The sequence below is a fragment of the Pan paniscus genome, chromosome X (assembly GCF_029289425.2).
Source record: "Pan paniscus chromosome X, NHGRI_mPanPan1-v2.0_pri, whole genome shotgun sequence".
NCBI classification, from domain to species: domain Eukaryota; kingdom Metazoa; phylum Chordata; class Mammalia; order Primates; family Hominidae; genus Pan; species Pan paniscus.
Genome location: NC_073272.2, coordinates 73,346,690 through 73,367,278, shown reverse-complemented (window position 1 = coordinate 73,367,278; position 20,589 = coordinate 73,346,690). Strand labels below are relative to the sequence as shown.

The following is a 20,589-nucleotide window of genomic DNA, read 5'->3' as shown; positions in this document are numbered from 1 at the left end:
ATGTGTTTTTTGGCTGCATAAATGTCTTCTTTTGAGAAGCATCTGTTCATATCCTTCACCCACTTTTTGATGGGGTTATTTGTTTTTTTCTTGTAAATTTGTTTGAGTTCATTGTAGATTCTGGATATTAGTCCTTTGTCAGATGAGTAGGTTGCAAAAATTTTCTCCCATTGTGTACGTTGTCTGCTCACTCTGATGGTGGTTTCTTTTGCTGTGCAGAAGCTCTTTAGTTGAATTAGATCCCATTTGTCAATTTTGTCTTTTGTTGCCATTGCTTTTGGTGTTTTAGACATGAAGTCCTTGCCCAGGCCTATGTCCTGAATGGTAATGCCTAGGTTATCTTCTATGGTTTTTATGGTTTTAGGTCTAACGTTTAAGTCTTTAATCCATCTTGAATTAATTTTTGTATAAGGTATAAGGAAGGGATCCAGTTTCAGCTTTCTACATATTGCTAGCCAGTTTTCCCAGCACCATTTATTAAATAGGGAATCCTTTCCCCATTGCTTGTTTTTGTCAGGTTTGTCAAAGATCAGATAGTTGTAGATATGCGGCATTATTTCTGAGGGCTCTGTTCTGTTCCATTGGTCTATATCTCTGTTTTGGTACCAGTACCATGCTGTTTTGGTTACTGTAGCCTTGGAGTATAGTTTGAAGTCAGATAGTGTGATGCCTCCAGCTTTGTTCTTTTGGCATAGGATCGACTTGGCAATGTGGACTCTTTTTTGGTTCCATATGAACTTTAAAGTAGTTTTTTCTGATTCTGTGAAGAAAGTCATTGGTAGCTTAATGGGTATGGCATTGAATCTATAAATTAACTTGGGCAGTATGGCCATTTTCATGATATTGATTCTTCCTACCCATGAGCATGGAATGTTCTTCCATTTGTTTGTATTCTCTTTTATTTCATTGAGCAGTGGTTTGTAGTTCTCCCTGAAGAGGGCTTTCACATCCCTTGTAAGTTGGATTCCTAGGTATTTTATTCTCTTTGAAGCAATTGTGAATGAGAGTTCACTCATGATTTGGCTCTCTGTTTGTCTGTTATTGGTGCATAAGAATGCTTGTGATTTTTGCACATTGATTTTGTATCCCGAGACTTTGCTGAAGTTGCTAATCAGCTTGAGGAGATTTTGGGCTGAGACGATGGGGTTTTTTAGATATATAATCATGTCATCTGCAAACAGGGACAATTTGACTTCCTCTTTTCCTAATTGAATGACCTCTATTTCCTTCTCCTGCCTGATTGCCCAGAACTTCCAACACTATGTTGAATAGGAGTGGTGAGAGAGGGCATCCCTGTCTTGTGCCAGTTTTCAAAGGGAATGCTTCCAGTTTTTGTCCATTCAGTATGATATTGGCTGTGGGTTTGTCATAGATAGCTCTTATTATTTTGAGATATGTCTCATCAATACCTAATTTATTGAGAGTTTTTAGCATGAAGGGCTGTTGAATTTTGTCAAAGGCCTTTTCTGCATCTATTGAGATAATAATGTGGTTTTTTCTTTGGTTCTGTTTATATGCTGGATTACATTTAGTGGTTTGCGTATGTTGAACCAGGCTTGTATCCCAGGGATGAAGCCCACTTGATCATGGTGGATAAGCTTTTTGATGTGTTGCTGGATTCTGTTTGCCAGTATTTTATTGAGGATTTTTGCAGTAATGTTCATCAAGGATATTGGTCTAAAATTCTCTATTTTTGTTGTGTCTCTGCCAGGCTTTGGTATCAGGATGATGCTGGCCTCATAAAATGAGTTAGGGCGGATTCCCTCTTTTTCTATTGATTGGAATAGTTTCAGAAGGAATGGTACCAGCTCCTCCTTGTACCTCTGCTAAAATTCGGCTGTGAATCCATCTGGTCCTGGGCTTTTTTTGGTTGGTAAGCTATTAATTATTGCCTCAATTTCAGAGCCTGTTATTGGTCCATTCAGAGATTCAACTTCTTCCTGGTTTAGTCTTGGGAGGGTGTATGTGTCGAGGAATTTATCCATTTCTGCTAGATTTTCTAGTTTATTTGTGTAGAGGTGTTTATAATATTCTCTGATGATCGTTTGTATTTCTGTGGTATCGGTGGTGATATCCCCTTTGTCATTTTTTATTGCATCTATTTGATTCTTCTCTTTCTTCTTTATTAGTCTTGCTAGCGGTCTATCAAGTTTGTTGATCTTTTCAAAAAAAACAGCTCCTGGATTCATTGATTTTTTGAAGGGCTTTTTGTGTCTCTATTTCCTTCAGTTCTGCTCTGATCTTAGTTATTTCTTGCCTTCTGCTAGCTTTTGAATGTGTTTGCTCTTGCTTCTCTGGTTCTTTTAATTGTGATGTTAGGGTGTCAATTTTAGATCTTTCCTGCTTTCTCTTGTGGGCATTTAGTGCTATAAATTTCCCTCTACACACTGCTTTGAATGTGTCCCAGAGATTCTGGTATGTTGTGTCTTTGTTCTCATTGGTTTCAAAGAACATCTTTATTTCTGCCTTTATTTTGTTATGTACACAGTAGTCATTCAGGAGCAGGTTGTTCAGTTTCCATGTAGTTAAACAGTTTTGAGTGAGTTTCTTAATCCTGAGTTCTAGTTTGATTTCACTGTGGTCTGAGAGACAGTTTGTTATAATTTCTGTTCTTTTACATTTGCTGAGGAGTGCTTTACTTCCAACTATGTGGTCAGTTTTGGAATAGGTGTGGTGTGATGCTGAAAAGAATCTATATTCTGTTGATTTGGGGTGGAGAGTTCTGTAGATCTCTATTAGGTCTGCTTGGTGCAGAGCTGAGTTCAGTTCCTGGATATTCTTGTTAACTTTCTGTCTCGTTGATCTGTCTAACGTTGACAGCGGGGTGTTAAATTCTCCCATTATTATTCTTTGGGAGTGTAAGTCTCTTTGTAGGTCACTAAGGACTTGTTTTATGAATCTGGGTGCTCCTGTATTGGGTGCATATATATTTAGGATAGTTAGTTCTTCTTGTTGAATTGATGCCTTTCCCATTATGTAATGGCCTTCTTTGTCTCTTTTGATCTTTGTTGGTTTAAAATCTGTTTTATCAGAGACTAGGATTGCAACCCCTGCCTTTTTTTGTTTTCCATTTGCTTGGTAGATCTCCCTCCATCCCTTTATTTTGAGCCTATGTGTGTCTCTGCACGTGAGATGGGTTTGCTTAACACAGCACACTGACGGGTCTTTACTGTTTATCGAATTTGCCAGTCTGTTCCTTTTAATTGGAGCATTTAGTCCATTCACATTTAAGGTTAGTATTGTTATGTGTGAATTTGATTGTGTCATTATGATGTTAGCTGGTTATTTTGGTCGTTAGTTGATGCAGTTTCTTCCTAGCCTCGATGGTCTTTACAATTCGGCATGGTTTTGCAGTGGCTGGTACCAGTTGCTCCTTTCCATGTTTAGTGCTTCCTTCAGGAGCTCTTTTAGGGCAGGCCTGGTGGTGACAAAATCTCTCAGCATTTGCTTGTCTGTAAAGTAATTTATTTCTCCTTCACTTATGAAGCTTAGTTTGGCTGGATATGAAATTCTGGGTTGAAAATTCTTTTCTTTAAGAATGATGAATATTGGCCCCCACTCTCTTCTGGCTTGTAGAGTTTCTGCTGAGAGATCAGCTGTTAGTCTGATGGGCTTCCCTTTGTGGGTAACCCGACCTTTCTCTCTGGCTGCCCTTAACATTTTTTCCTTCATTTCAACTTTGGTGAATCTGAAAATTATGTGTCTTGGAGTTGCTCTTCTGGAGGAGTATCTTTGTGGCGTTCTCTGTATTTCCTGAATTTGAATGTGCTATGGTGGTTTGCTGCATCCAGCGACCTGTCATCTACATTAGGTGTTTCTCCTAATGCTGTCCCTCCCCTAGACCCTCACCCCTTGATAGGACCTGGTGTGTGATGTTCCTCTCCTTGTGTCCATGTGTTCTAATTGTTCAACTCCCACTTATGGGTGAAAATATGTGGTGTTTGATTTTCTGTTCTTGTGTTAGTTTGCTGAGAATGATGGTTTCAAGCTTCATCCATGTCCATACAAAGGACATGAGCTCATCCTTTTTTATGGCTGCATAGTATTCTGTGGCGTTTATGTGCAACATTTTTTTTAATCCAGTCTATCATTGATGGGCGTTTGGGTGGGTTCAAAGTTTTTGCTATTGTGAATAGTGCTGCAATAAATATACGTGTGCATGTGTCCTTATAGTAGAATTACTTATAATACTTTTGGTATATACCCAGTAATGGGATTGATGGGTCAAATGGTATTTCTGGTTCTAGATCCTTGAGTAATTGCCACACCGTCTTCCACAATGATTGAACTAATTTACACTCCTACTAACAGTGTAAAAGCATTCCTATTTCTCCACATTTTCTCCAGCATCTGTTGTTTCCTTTCTAATGATCTCCATTCTAACTGGTGTGATATGGTATCTCATTGTGGGTTTGATTTGCATTTCTCTAATGACCAGTGATGATGAGCTTTTTATCATATGTTTGTTGGGTGCATAAATATCTTCTATTGAAAAGTGTCTGTTCATATCCTTTGCCCAGTCTTTGATGGGGTTTTTTCTTGTAAATTTAAGTTCTTTGTAGATTCTTGGTATTAGCACTTTGTCAAATAGACAGATAGCAAAAATTTTCTCCCATTCTGTAGGTTGCCTGTTCACTCTGATGATAGTTTCTTTTGCTGTGCAGATGCTCTTTAGTTTAATTAGGTCCCATTTCTCAATTTTGGCTTTTGTTGCCATTGCTTTTGGTGTTTTAGTAATGAAGTCTTTGCCCATGCCTGTGTCCTGAATGGTATTGCCTAGGTTTTCTTCTAGGGTTTTTATGGTTTTAGGTCTTACGTTTAAGTCTTTAATCCAACTGAGTTAATTTTTGTATAAAGTGTAAGGAAGGAATCCAGTTTCTGTTTTCTGCATACGGCTAGCCAGTTTTCCCAACGCCATTTATTAAATGGGGAACAATTTCCCCATTGCTTATTTTTGGCAGGTTTGTCAAAGATCAGATAGTTGTAGATGTGCAGCATTATTTCTGAGGCCTCTGTTCTGCTCCATTGGTCTATATCTGTTTTAATACAATACCAAGCTGTTTTAGTTACTATAGCCTTGTAGTATAGTTTGAAGTCAGGTAGCATGATGCCTCCAGCTTTGTTCTTTTTGCTTAGGATTGTGTTGGCTATATGAGCTCTTTTTTGGTTCCATATGAAATTTAAAGTAGTTGTTTCTAATTCTGTGAAGAAAGTAAATGGTAGCTTGATGGGGATAGCACTGAATCTATAAATTACTTTGGGCAGTAGGGCCATTTTCATGATATTGATTTTTCCTATTCATGTGCATGGAATTTTTTCCATTTGTTTGTGTCCTCTCTTATTTCCTTGACCAGTGGTTTGTATTTCTCCTTGAAGAGGTCCTTCAAATCCATTTTAAGTTGTATTCCTAGATATTTTATTCTCCTTCTAGCAATTGTGAATGGGAGTTCACACGATTTGACTCTCTATTATTGGTGTATAGAAATGCTGTGACTTTTGCACATTGATTTTGTATTCTGAGACTTTGCTGAAGTTGTTTATCAGCTTAAAGAGTTTTTTGGCCGAGACGATGGGGTTTCTAAATATACAATCATGTCATCTGCAAACAGAGGCAATTTGACTTCCTCTCTTCCTATTTGAATACCTTTATTTTTTTCTCTTGCCTGATTGCCCTGGCCAGAACTTCCAATACTATACTGAGTAGGAGTGGTGAGAGAGGGCATCCTTGTCTTGTGCCAATTTTCAAAGGGAATGCTTCCAGCTTTTGCCCATTCAGTATGATATTGCCTGTGGGTTTGTCATAGATAGCTCTTATTATTTTGAGATACGTTCCATCAATACCTAGTTTATTGAGAATTTTTAGCATGAAGCCTGTTGAATTTTATCACAGACCTTTTCTGCATCTATTGAGATAATCATGTGGTTTTTGTCATTGGTTCTTTTGATGTGATGGATTACATTTATTGATTTGCATATGTTGAACCAGCCTTGCATCCCAGGGATGAAGCCGACTTGATCATGGTGGATAAGCTTTTTGATGTGCTGCTGGATTTGGTTGCATTTTATTGAGGATTTTCGCAGCAATGTTTATCATGAATATTGGCCTGAAATTTCCTTTTTTTTTTTTTTTTTGTTATGTCTGCCAGGTTTTGGTATCAAAATGATGCAGGCTTCCCCCATAAAATAAATTAGGGAGGAATCCCTCTTTTTCTGTTGTTTGGAATAGTTTCAGAAGGAATGGTACCAGCTCCTCTTTGTACCTCTGGTGGAATTCAGGTATGAATCTGGCGCTGGGCTTTTTTTGGTTGGTAGGCTATTAATTACTACCTCAATTTTGGAACTTATTATTGGTCCTTTCAGGGATTCGACTTCTTCCTGGTTTAGTCCTGATAGGGTGAATGTGTCCAGGAATTTATCCATTTCTTCTAGGTCTTCTAGTTTATTCACATAGAGGTGTTTATAGTATTCTCTGATGGTAGTTTGTATTTCTGTGGGATCAGTGGTGATATCCCCTTTATCATTTTTTATTGTGTGTATTTGATTCTTCTCTTTTTTCTTCTTCATTAGTTTGGACAGTGGTCTAACTATTTTGTTAATCTTTTCAAAAAACCAGCTGCTGGATTCATTGATTTTTTGAAGGATTTTTTGTGTCTCTATCTCCTTCAGTTCTGCTCTGATCTTAGTTATTTCTTGTCTTCTGCTAGCTTTTGAATTTTTTGCTCTTGCTTCTCTAGTCCTTTTAATTGTGATGTTAGGGTGTCAATTTTCTTTCTCTCCTTTTTTCTCTTGTGGGCATTTAGTGCTATACATTTTCCTCTAAATAGTGCTTTAGTGGTGTCCCAGAGATTCTGGTACATTGTGTCTTTATTTTCATTGGTTTCAAAGAACTTATTTATTTCTGCTTTAATTTAGTTACTTACGCAGTAGTCATTCAGGATCAGGTTGTTCAGTTTCCATGTAGTTGTACTGTTTTAAGTGAGTTTCTTAATCCTAAATTCTAATTTGATTGCACTGTGGTCCGAAAGATTTTTTTTTTTATGATTTTCATTCTTTTGCATTTGCTGAGGAGTGTTTTACTTCCAATTATGTGGTCAATTTTAGAAGAAGTGCCATGACATGCTGAGAATAATGTATATTCTGTTGATTTGGGGTGGAGAGTTCTGTAGATGTCTATTAGTTCTCCTTGGCCAGAGCTGAGTTCAAGTCTTGAATATCCTTGTTAATTTTCTGTCTCATTGATCTGTGTAATACTGACAGTGGGGGGTTAAAGTCTCCCAATATCATTATTTGTGAGTCTAAGTCTCTTTTTAGGTCTCTAAGAACTTGCTTTATAAATCTGAGTGCTCCTGTATTGGGTACATATTTAGGATAGTTAGCTCTTCTTATTGCATTGATCCCTTTAGCATTATGTAATGCGCTTCTTTGTCTTCTTTGATCTTTGTTGATTTACAGTCTGTTTTATCAGTGACTAGGATTGTAACCCCTCCTTTTTTTTGCTTTCCATTTGCTTGGTAAATATTCCTCCATCCCTTTATTTTAAGCCTATGTGTCTTTCCACGTGAGATGGGTTTTCTGAATACAGCACAGCAATTGGTCTTGACTCTTTATCTAATTTGCCAGTCTGTGTCTTTTAATTGGGGCATTTAGCCCATTTATATTTAAGGTTAGTATTGTTATGTGTGTATTTGGCAATTTTATTCCTACATTTTTTTTTTGCCTGCACCCAGCCCCAATTAGCAGCTCTAAGTAATGTGTCTGTTAATTCCTGCTCTTATTTCTCCTCATCTATCCAGCAGAAGACATGCCCAGTTTCAGAATGTATCTCCCACACCTTTCCTAAATCAATTTTGCAATACAGACTTCATACTCATTCAACCAATAATCAATTTATAGAAACCAATATGAAGGAAATGATCAGACTGAGGCAAAGATTTCTGTATAAAGATGCTCATGAAGTCATTATTCATTGTCGTAAAATACTGAAAACAGATGAAATACCAAATAATGGGAAATAATGAAATTATAGTATATTCATACATTGTGCTGCTATATAACCATAATTTAGTTTTGAAGAATAGATATATGGAAAAATGTTAAAATGTAAAAACAGTATTCAATAGACAATATAATTAACTACCAGTTACATATTTACTGGTAGTTAATATATTAACTACCAGTATTTACTGGTATATACTAACATATAATTTACTGGTATATACTAATATATAATTAACTACCAGTTATATATTTACTGGTAGTTAATATATAATTAACTACCAGTTATATATTTACTGGTAGTTAATTATATAATTAACTACCAGTTATATATTTACTGGTAGTTAATATATAATTAACTACCAGTTATATATTTACTGGTAGTTAATATATAATTAACTACCAATATTCAATAGACAATGTAGTTAACTACCATTTGACCCAGCAATCCCATTACTATTAAAGGAACTATTACTAGTAAAGGAATAGACCCAGCAATCCCATTACATTTGAAGAAACTATTACTATTAAAGGACTAGAAATCATTCTATTAGAAAAATACATGCACATGTATGATTATTACAGCACTATTCACAATAGCAAAGACATGGAACCAACCCGAATGCCCATCAATGATAGACTGGATTAAGAAATGTGGTACATATACACCACAGAATAGTATGCAGCCATATAAAAGAATGAGATCATGTCCTTTGCAGGCACATGGACGAAGCTGGAAGCCATCCTCCTCAGCAAACGAACACAGGAACAGAAAACCAAACACATGTTCTCACTCATAAGAGCTGAACAAGAACACACGGACACAGGGAGGGGAATAACACACACCAGGGCCTGTCGGGGCAGGGAGGGAGGGAGAGCATCAGGATAAATAGCTAATGCATACCGGGCTTAATACCTAGGTGATGGGTTGACAGGTGCAGCAAACCACCATGGTACACATTTACCTATGTAACAAACCTGCACGTTCTGCACCTGGAACATAAAATAAAAATTTTAAAAAGTACTAAATGCATATACATAAGTAATACAGTGCAATTTTAAAACATTAAAATGGCAGTAGATGGTTGGGTTAATGAGAGATATTAATTTTCTTCTTCATAATTGCTATTAGAAAATGTATTTTTATAATAAAGAAAAAATTCTGTTAACAGCCATATCTCTCATTCATCAGACACTAATACAGGCCTTATGGAAAAAAAAAAAAACCTAATTTAGTCCTGGTTGCAGTGTCTAAACTTAATGAGTTAAGCCTATTTTTGAAATAAGAAATTTTCATTTAGATTAATGCCAATTTGGTTCAATGTAATGTAAGAAAAAAATCCCAATCAGTAGTCTTATCCACATAAGAAAATAAAAGGCAGGTTTTATAGATTCCCACCAAGAGTTTTTTTTTAACCATGTTAATATCGCCTTGGGCAATATCACCCTTGGGAGATAACAAAGCCAATGCTGCTTTGGGTGGCTGACCAAACTTTTGCTGAAAAGATATGAAGTAAAAAAACGGTTCTAAAATAATGTGTTGGTCTTCCCAGCTTGTGGCTATGTTTCACTAAAAGGAGTCTGTGATGCCACTATTCTATTTGAAAGCTTAGCAAGTTTCATAAACAGCATCCATTCATCATCATACACACACTTTCAAAGGCATAATGATTTCAAATACCCCAATGTTCTAAGAATCATTTCATGGAAACTCAATGTCAGAATTAGATGAGACTTTAGAGATTGTCTCTAAGGGATCTCAGGGATCATGAAATCCAGTGCCCACAATCACCAGCTAACAACAATGAATGAAGCAGGTCATTTTCAAAATGCTTCCCTTTCACATACATACACAGCAGTCTCTTCATTTCCATCTCCCTCAATTTTTGTAAATAATATATGTAGCTATCATGGTCTGTATTTTTTTGATTTTGAAAGGAACATGGGTTCAAGAGATATTTTGCTTTCCTTTTAACTGAATCATAAGAAAACTTGGATTTCAGAAAGACAAGAGGGAATGGTGGTGACCATGGCAAAACAGAAAATAAATCTTCCATCTAAAAGGGACAGGCTGTTACTCAGCTCTAGCTGATTGTCCATATGTGAAATTCAAAGAAAGCCAGAAATCTGGATTTCCATATGAAGACTTTTAAGTTTGTTACGATGTGTAAAAGAAATTCTGTATGTCAAAAACACATGTCTGAGGACTGGATACAGCTCAGCTTACAACCTTGATCTAGCTCAACCTCCTACCTTGGGTATGACAGACAAAATTAGGCTCACTGAGTGTACTAAGTTTTAGCTAGAGGTAACCTAGGTGACCAAGGATTTTAACTCAAATTCCTAGTAATTATAACTGGAGCATTCTACTATCCCCCAGAGAATTTCCTACATTTATGTAAGTGAAGTATCTTATGAAGCACTAAGTATTTAATAATAGATGTAATGTCATGTGGCTTCTGCCCTCAATGTAAAGTTGAATGTAAAAGTATTTCCCACATAGCATATTCTACTTCACATCTAAGAAGTCATCAATAAAAGTATGCTTTTTTGCCCCATCCATATAATAAAGCTTTGAAAAAAAATTTAAATAATTATGAAACTTTTATATAAGTTTAAGTGTGTTATCATCTCTGCTTTAACATTTTGAAATTTATAATCTTTTTGAAATACTCGGTAAAATTACCAAAAATATTGGGAAATATTAATGTTTGTCTTGTATATGTTGAATTTGCAAAAATTAGGCATAACCTTAAAAAATCTATTATTGCATAAAATCAGCTTGAGTAGTAACTGAAGTAGAAGATATTAACACTTGAATTTCTTACACAGTCTGAAGAAGTGTCAAAACGTTTGCCAAGTAGCTTCACATTTCCACATCCCTGCACTAAAAATTTATGCTCAATAAGGTGGAACTATACTTATACTTAAATTTTACAGTTTATAGGTAGCTATGCAGGGTAAATGCAAAGTCATTTAGAAATAACTTCCTACTTAGCCAAATGCCAAACGCTGGGAACAACACAGGTCTCCAAACCCAATATACAAGCAAAGCTCGTGTTACTGTGCTTCATTTTGTTGTGCTCTGCAGATATTGTGGATTTTACAAATTGAAGATTTGTGGAAACTCTGCATTGAGTAAGTCTATTGGCACCATTTTTTTCGAACAGCATGTGCTCACATCATGTCTCTGTCACATTTTGTTAATTCTTAAAATATTTCAAACTTTTTCATTATTAAAATCTGTTATGGTGATTTATGATCAATGATCTTTGATATTACTATCGTAATTGTTTTGGGGGACCATGGACTGCACTCATGTAAGATTGCAAACTTAATAAATGTTGTGTTTTGACTGCCCCACTGATGTGCTGTTTCCCCAGCTCTCTTCCTCCTCAGGCCTCCCTATTCCCTGAGACAAAATAATATTGAAATTAGGCCGGCTAATAACCCTACAATAGCCTCCCAGTGTTCAAGTGAAAAAAAGAGTTGCATGTTTTTCACTTTAAATCAAAAGCTTGAAATGATTAAGTTTAGCAAGGAAGGCATGTCAAAAGCTGAGAGAAGGTGAAAGCTAGGCCTCTTTCACGAGTTAGCAAATTGTAAATGCAAAGAAAAATGCCTTAAAGGAAATATAAAGTGCTATTCCAGTGAACACATGAATGATAAGAAAGCAATACAGCCTTATTGCAGATATGGAGAAAGTTTTAGTTGTCTGGATAGAAGATCAAAGATCCAACTAGCCACAACACACCCTCAAGCCAAAGCTTAATCCAGAGCTAGGCCCTAATTCTCTTCAATTCTATGAAGGCAGACAGAGGTGAGAAAGGAGCAGAAGAAAAGTTTGAAGCCAGCAGAGATTGGTTCATAAAGTTGAAGGAAAGAAGTTTTCTCTATAAAAGTGCAAGGTGAAGTAATAAGTTATCCAGAAGAGTTAGCTAAGATCATAGATGAAGTTGGCTACACTAAATAACATATTTTCAATGTAGGCAAAACAGCCTTATATTGAAAGACGACACCATCTAAGACTTTCATAGCTAGAGAGGGGAAGTCAACGCCTGGCTTCAAAGCTTCAAAGGACATGCTGACTCTCTTGTTAGGGGCTAAGCCAATGCTCGTTTATCATTCCAAAAATCCCAGGACCTTTAAGAATTATGCTAAATCTTCTCAGCCTGTGTCCTACAAATAGAATAACAAAGCCCGGATGACAGCATGTCTGTTTACAGCATGGCTTACTATTTTAAGCCCACTATTGAGACCTACTGTTCAGAATAAAAAAGATTCCTTTTAAAATATTACTGCTCATTGACAATGCACTTAGTCACCCAAGCTCCGATGGAGATGTACAAGAAAATTAATGTTGTTTTCATGACTGCTAATACAATATCGATTTGGCAATCCACGGATCAACAAGTAACTCAACTTTCAAGTCTTTTTAAGAAATACATTTTGTAAGGCTATAGCTGCCATAGATAGTGATTCCTCTGATCGATCTCTGGGCAATGTAAATTGGAAATCTACTGGAAAGGATTTACTGTTCTAGGTGCCATTAAAAACATCTGTGATTCATGGAAGGTCAAAATATCAATGTTAACAGGAGTTTGGAAGACATTGATTCCAACCCCTCAAGGATGACTTTGAGTGACTCAACACTTCAGTGGAGGAAGTAACGGCAGGTGTGGTAAAAACAGCAAGAGGATTAGAAGTAGAGCCTGAAGATGTGACTGAATTGCTGCAATTTCATGATAAGGCTTGAATGGATGCTCATCTTACAGATTAGCAAAAAAGTGGTTTCTTGAGATGGAATCTACTCCTGGTGAAAATGCTGTGAATACTGTTGAAATGACAACAAATGATTTAGAATATTACATAAACTTAGTTGATAAGTAGTAGCTAGGTCTGAGGGGACTGACTCCAATTTTGAAAGTTCTGTGGGTAAAATGCTATCAATCAGTATTGCATGCTGCAGAGAAATCTCTTGTGAAAGGAAGAATCAAGCAATATGGCAAACTTCACTGTCTTAGTTTAGGAGATTGCAAAAGCCACCCTAACCTTCAGCAATGACCTGCCCCATCAGTCAGCAGCCATCAACACTGAAGCAAGACCCCCCACAAACAAAAATATTATGACTCATGGAAGGCTCAGATGATCACTAGTATTTTTTTAGCAATACAATATTTTAAATTAAGGTATGTACATTTTTTAAGAAATAATGTTATTGCATACTTAATAGACTACATTATAGTGTAAACACAAATTTTATATGCACTGGGAAACCCCAAAATTTGTGTGACTTATTTTGGTTGTCTGGAACTGAATTCACACTTCTCTGAGGCATGTGTTTATAGCATAAAATACTTACAGGATTGAACATTAACACTAGTATATGTGGAAAAAGGCCAGATATAAAATGCAATTTTTAAAAGGAAGCCTAAATTAATTGCCTTATAATGATGGACATATAGGGAAGGGAAGAAAGGAAGATGCATCAAAAAAACACAGAATTCAATTCATTAACATAGATTTACACTTTATTTTAAATTTGCATCCTGAGATAATAAAATTTTATCTGACAAGTGAACAATGACAGAAGCAGCAGTGAAAGTTTCGGAGAGGCAGGTATCCTTCATTTTGGCACAGCTGTATATAGATTGAGTTTTTCCAGGGAAGTCATTCCTGGACTCAAGGGAGAAAAAATGAATTCATTCCACAGGCTATGTAACAATGCAAGATGCATGAAAGTTCTTAGTTTGGATGAACATATCCGCTATTATTCTTTTCTGGTAAAGCTGTCCCAACAGGAATCCTCTGACAAAAAGTTGAAATCCTAGGCTTCTCCACCAGATATTTTTATCAATGCCCACTCTCTAGTTACCTGGATATCCTGTTCTTGCAGCCAGATTCATATTTGTATGTGGTTAGTCCAAGGAGGGCAAATTCGCTCGTAGATTATATACTTTCAAACACTTGTTACTTGTTTCAAAGTCCAGGCATTAAAACAATTTTACACTATTTGCGTACTAGAAAAAATGGAAAACAAAAAGTCGAGATAAAAACAAAGAAATAAAAGAACATTTGAGAAATTATTGCCTTGATTCATCATGTTGAATTTATACACAGAACTACTTTAAGAGTCAGAAATTGATATTTAGTCCAATGCTAGAATATGACATTATAACATTTTCCACATTTGTAATCCTATATGTGTGTGTATGTATGAGCAACATGTACACACCTAAATAAATTAGGCCAGTGATATTCTAAAACAGAAAAAAAACTGAAGGCAAATTCTAACCTGAAGTTATATAGCCTAATATAGCCAAAACACACAAACACACACATTTCATTATTTAGAGACTAGGTAAGCAATCTGTGGAGGGGGTCAAATAATCTTAGTTCCTTTATAAAAGTGGTTCCCAACATTTTCACCATAAGAATCCCTTCATTATTCTTTTCCCATGTTCCCAAGTATTTAATAAGTTGCACATAATAGGATTTCTTATTTTATTATTAATCAAAAACATACTGCCATTCACAGCTTTTGAGAGAATATAGGCAAAACGAATGGAAATTCAATGTCTTAATTGACTTGTGAAGCAGGAATATTATGGGTAAATGTATAATTTCTAATATACTTTTTGAAATATTACAAAAAGCTCAAGGATACCCTCCACTGCTATCATCTGCTGAAGTTGGGAATCACTGATTTACATCCACCTGCTTTTCCTCCCTAAGTATGTATTAACATAATACAATTACCCACGTTTAACACATAGGAGATTAATAACAAAATTTACTATTAAAACAATAGACCAAGTGCCAATAGTCATTCTGTAGGACCTGACTGAAAAAGAAAACATAGCATGGATTTAAAGAAATCTATTTAGAAATTATATAATTATGATATCCAGTATATCTTTCAGTCAACTTCAAAGCACACTAATATATGAAAATATCCTCAATTCCCCTGTGAGGTAGGTCCAGATTATTGTCCCCACTTCGACAATGAGGACGTGAGGTACAGAGGAATTAAGCAGCAGAGCCAATAATTAAACCAGAAGTGACTTGTATTTGAGTCCCATACCACTTTCCTTTCCACCTAATTTTATCAATTTGTTCCAACAGATCTTTTTGAGGGTATGGAATTTGATTAGACACTAAAGTAAATGTTGGATAGGATATGAAATCTTTACATAAATGCCAAAGTGGGTCCTCCAATATTTCCATTGTTGTTACAGCTAAAATTCTTGCCTGAATACCAACTGCATAGACAGATTCTACACAGGCAAAGGACACAGACCTCAGTGCTCAGTTCCTAGGAAAACTACATTTACTCTTAGCATCACCAAGGAACTAAGGTCTAGCAAGCATCAGGTTCTTGGAGTCTGTGTGATAATTAACACATGTCAGCCAGTCGGCAAATCAAACTTTTACTGCATGCAAGGCACTGTGAGAGTTTCCACCAAGGACAGTAGATCTGAGAATAATCATTCTGAGATTCTATAGAGTAAAAATGTCCTAAGAATTCCTTGAATCACAGAATGTTAAGTGATCTCTAATTTTTTGTCCAGCTCTAGGTTCCACCTCATCATTTTACAGAAGAGACAGACATGCAATTAAGATGACCTGCCTGGGGCCCACAATATTAGATCATTTCCTCATATAGTATGAATTTGACAAAGTTCACAGAAAATGGAACATACTCACAGGGTGCCATCAAAACAAAAAGGCTGGCTCAGAATCAGGTAAGAAAAATTTGGGGCAAGATAAGATCATTCATTTTTATATACAGATATATATCAATTGTTTTAGTCCACATACTACATGAACAGGTATTAATAAAACCTATTCATTTTTGTGGAAAATTTCCCAATTGTTTGCTATTTAAAGGAACCCAAATAATTTGACAGTTGTTGCAAAATATTTTTAAAGTATACTTTTATAGGCATGAGAATCTAATTTCAATAAATTTGAGCACTTATAATCAAATTAGCAAAAAGTATTTCCACTATGTGAAACTGCTCCAGTTAATCAGGTGAATATAATTTCTATATCCTCCTAGGTCAATATAGTACATTTTAATACAATATTGTTTGGGAGCTTTATGTTCAAGTAGTGAGGTTTTATTTTTTTAAATGGCAGCTTATTTGTAAACAAAATAAAAATGCTAATGATCTTTTAAAGCTTTCATACATTTGTTCAAAGGTTTACACGTTTTTAAACTTTATTCAAATTTCATCAAAAATGGCAGATAAAACAGTTTGATTGCTCAGATATTAGTGTTTACAGGCCATAATAATATGAATAGTATGTACATTAAATACTTAAATGGGTTTTGGTGGGGCTTTAATCAAAGACAACTGTCCTTCCAGAACTAAATTAAATTACATGTTTACTAGCATTAGAATTATACTGTTTTTTTAAGTGACTGATAGTCCGGTTCTGTAATATTTTGTCACTAATATATCATGATTGGGGAAAAGGAAGGAAAGAAGCTTTACATAATAAATAAAAGATAATACACTAGTAAAGTATTCTTAGACCTAGTTGAAAAGGATGATTTCTAATCTAATCATCTACCAATTCATTTATTATGCTTCCTTACACGTAATGTGTTATCTTTGTTCTAAAAAGACAAGGCACTTCTCCATCTTCTTCTAAAGTTTTACTACAGTGGTCTCTTTCCTAAATTAGCATTAGGAGGGAACAAAGAGTGGAGATATATCTGGGATGGAGTTAATAAATCTGTAAATAACACTTGCCCATATTAGTTATTAGGAATAAACATGTTATTGGCTTTTAGGACAAGCTTAAAAATAGCCAGTTGGACAAATTTATGAAGCCAGAATCTTGGGCCAAATGAGAAACATTGGAACATTAATTTTAAAAAACAATTTTAGCTTGTAATCTTAAAGCCTTGTGAGATTTATATACTTTGGCAAATACATGTTTTGCTCTGGAAACTATCACAAGTTTCATAAAGGAATATTATGTAACAAAGAAATTCAAAATTACTTTCTTCAGTCTAAAAACAACTTTCACAAAAGTATGTTACTAACCTAATGGAAAATTACAAGTATGTTCTATCCTAAGCATAACAGAAAAAAGGCTCCATGGGGGAGGAATTAATCACCAGTGTGCTGTGTCATTTTAGCATTCATTGCAACCAATTTCACTGAAAACAAAGCAACCCCGCCCAAACATTACAAAATACTCAATTGCTAATCAGCCCCCTGCAAAGGAAAACAGTTTGAAAAAGTAGTCATACAAGAGAGGAAAAAAATTGGTATTTTTTTGGGTAGTTGAAGAAACTAAGATGAGTCAACCAGCATAGCGAACAATAAAATAATAAACTGGAGTGAATAGAATAGGCTTTAAAATTAAGTTTACACATGCTGACAAATGGTTTTTGTGACAAATGCTACTGTAACTTGTATTATACTGTGTCATTTCCAGATATACTGTATTCCCATTCTCAATAATTGTTTCATGGAAACAATTCACCACTTCATGCTGTTCTTTGAGCAAAACCAAGTGTGATTTATACATGGCAGAAAAAGTTCCTATGACGATCATATGATCAAATTCTAAGGTTATAGAAAAAAATAAGATTTCTAAGGATCAACACTTAAAAGCAATTATTCTATCAGTGAAAATGAGATATTTTGTATTATGCTGAAAATCGATTTTGGTATTAAAATATCACAGTTTGAAGCATAAATTTGATAACATTAGCTGGAACATAAACCTCAGATACAATTTTTCCCTGACCTTAGCTATAAAACAAGACATTTGGTATACATTTTCAGAGGCTTCTACCTTGTCTATAAAAATACACCTTCAATTTTGCAGCAGGCAAACACATAATATTTGCAGGCATACACATTACTAAAGGTTAGAGATTTGGGGTGACTGAGTGGCACAGAGGTAATGGGGCACAGAGGAAGGTGGAAAAGTGTTTGTGCAAACAATTATAATCACATATAAAATAGTGTCTTCTTTTTCCTCTCTTTTTTAAACTGGTCAAGGACTGTGGATTTCAAATTAGGCATAAATTTTAAGAGTGGCTTAAAAAGGCTTGACCTTCTATGAAGAAATGATTGTTCACTTCACTGAGATGAATCTTGCCTAAAAGGTTTACTAAAAGCAGTAAGAGTAAGATGACAAAATATTACTGAGCCCTAGACACTTTTATTTTTAGCACTATGAATTACAAATAATGCCTACAAACAGGCATACATTTGCAGTTGAATTAATGTGATATAAAGCTTTCATTATACTGAATTTTCAAATTCTAGTTGTGTGGTGCTAGCAATCATTTTAATTGTGAAGAAAAATAGAGAAATATGGACCAAATAAATGTTACATATGTGCTGAATTTATAAACTAAAATACTTTTGTCTAAACACTTGTCTTTCCTCATTAATGTTTTATAAAGGATCATCAAAAACAGAATTGAGAATTTTTTTTCAATTATGAATCAGCTGCTATATACTCTTTAGCTACAGCTTCTCAAATAGTTCTCTCTCTTTCTCAAACTAGAATATCAGAACTGCAGAAAGGTGTTAGTGGCTTTCAAGAGGGTCTAGATACCTTATGAAGATGTCTGAAATCTCAAAATACTCCTTAAAAGTCATAATTGTGTGTATTTTCAAAGGAAGAAAAGGCTAATAAATGCAGGATAGTGAGACTGTGAAATGTGTCAGATGTCAAATAATTTTTTTGTGGGAAGGAGTAGAGAACAAAATGGAAATTATTAAACGAAATGGAAAAATAAAGGTCATGGTTTCAGGTGCAATACAGAATATCTGAGATAATAATTTCAATTTTAATCCACTTGTTACAAAGGGCAACCTTGCCCTACACCTGAAATTCTTAACATACTCATTATGGCCTTGCCACAAAACAGCATGTTAGCAGTTTCTACATTCAAAGGGATGCTTGCAAACTTCATTCATATTAAAATCTATGTAAAATTGTTGGCAATACAATAAGAGTAATATTACATTATGTAAACCATGGCATACCACATTTTACATTATGCAAAGAGGCAATATTTACAAGTCTTTAGGAGTTTAAATATTTTATCCACTAACATAAGTGATAAAGCAAAGTGCAGGACAAAACCAGTGCCATTAATTGCATGTCCTTTAAAAGCATGTCCTTTAAAAGCAGAGTAAAACCATTTCTAAAAGCTACCAAAAGCTTATTTAAGTTTGTCCAGTAAGGGATTACAGAGCATCAAGTAGCCTAGAAAAATGATGCGAGTTTAGAAACAATGAGTATGAAAATTATAAGGCAGCATGCTCAGAACAAGTTTTTGTTTTTTAAACACCAACACTGATGATTTATCTTTAATGGCAACTATCTATATATGTATATGCACACACGCATGTGTGTGTATTTAAAATTGAGAGTGCAAAACACAAGCCTCATTGAAAGACAAAAAAGATGTGCAAATTTTCTTCATAAACCAACACAAAAGAGCGAGAAGAATATTCTACCATTATAAAGAATAAGTTGAACACAGCAAAGGAGACCATCTTCATTCCAAATCTACAAGGCACTAAGGGTAGGAAATGACAGGTAACACAGAAGTGACTGGATAAAACTCCTCAGTCAGGTCGGAATATGGGATATTTTGGTAAGAATTCTATTAGTATTACCTGCAAAATAAAAACAAGAATATATTTACAAAATATTTTTCATTTAATATAACTTATAAATAACCCAGAAAGTCTATAATCGTTTTTCATAGGACAATATTTCAATCCTGAACCATATAAAGTAAGTGAAATACATGAAAAAATTATGTAAAGAACTTAAACCACAAGTTGTTATTAGATTGGCAATTTAAAAATTAAGCTGGCAAACAAAACTACTTATTGTAGCTAACAGATTTTACTATCTGATTTACAATAACTATTTGTCTAGGTTAACAGGAGCAAACTCCATTAAATTATATTATGTTTTTCCCCCACACCCCTATCTCTTTGTTAGCAAAGTAGAGATTAAAAAAATGCTATACAGATTAAAAAATGCCTTTATATTAGATTTATATATTTTTCAATTAAAGAAACTGATATTAGTTGGAGATTACTATCGTTCACAAGTTGTGAAAAATTAATGTGCCCAAATGGATTGAGTAAAACATATTAATTACAAAAGGTTTGAAAACATAATTTTAAAAAACTCGGATATTTTTGAATGCTTTATCTATAATGAATTTTAGACTTGTGGTCATATGCATATTTTCCCCAAAATTATTCAAAGTGTAGAGAGATACCATAATAATCCTTACTTATGAAACACACATGGAATGTTTATTATTAAATATGTACTACATATTGGAAGTTTGGATAAATGTAATATTCTTTTCAATGTTAATTATGCTAAATTGATCACATTGGCTATATGTGAATTTATGTCTTATGACTAAGATTGTATAGCATTCAGTTAAAACAAAAATTAGAACCTACAGTTTCTTCACTAAAAGTTAAATGTCAGCCAAAAAAAAAAAAAAAAAAAAAGCCAGTAATAGGAATCCAGAATGCAGATATCAACTCCTATTTTATGCAAGTTTTGACAAGATTA

At 34.7% G+C, this 20,589-nt stretch overlaps 1 protein-coding gene across 4 annotated transcripts in view; it reads right to left on the bottom strand.

The window, feature by feature from the left end:
- Nucleotides 1-13,504: 13,504 nt before the first annotated feature.
- Nucleotides 13,505-20,589, bottom strand: part of CHIC1 (cysteine rich hydrophobic domain 1) — a 115,991-nt gene continuing 108,906 nt past the window's right edge. For 2 of the 4 annotated variants that reach the window (XM_003824385.5, XM_003824386.5), the window contains one exon: nt 13,505-19,661. In XM_003824385.5, coding sequence (XP_003824433.1) covers nt 19,611-19,661 — 51 coding nt within the window. In that variant the 3' untranslated portion in view covers nt 13,505-19,610. The remainder of the gene's footprint in view (nt 19,662-20,589) is intronic. The other 2 variants (XM_034950613.3, XR_004668934.3) reach the window with 2 other exon arrangements.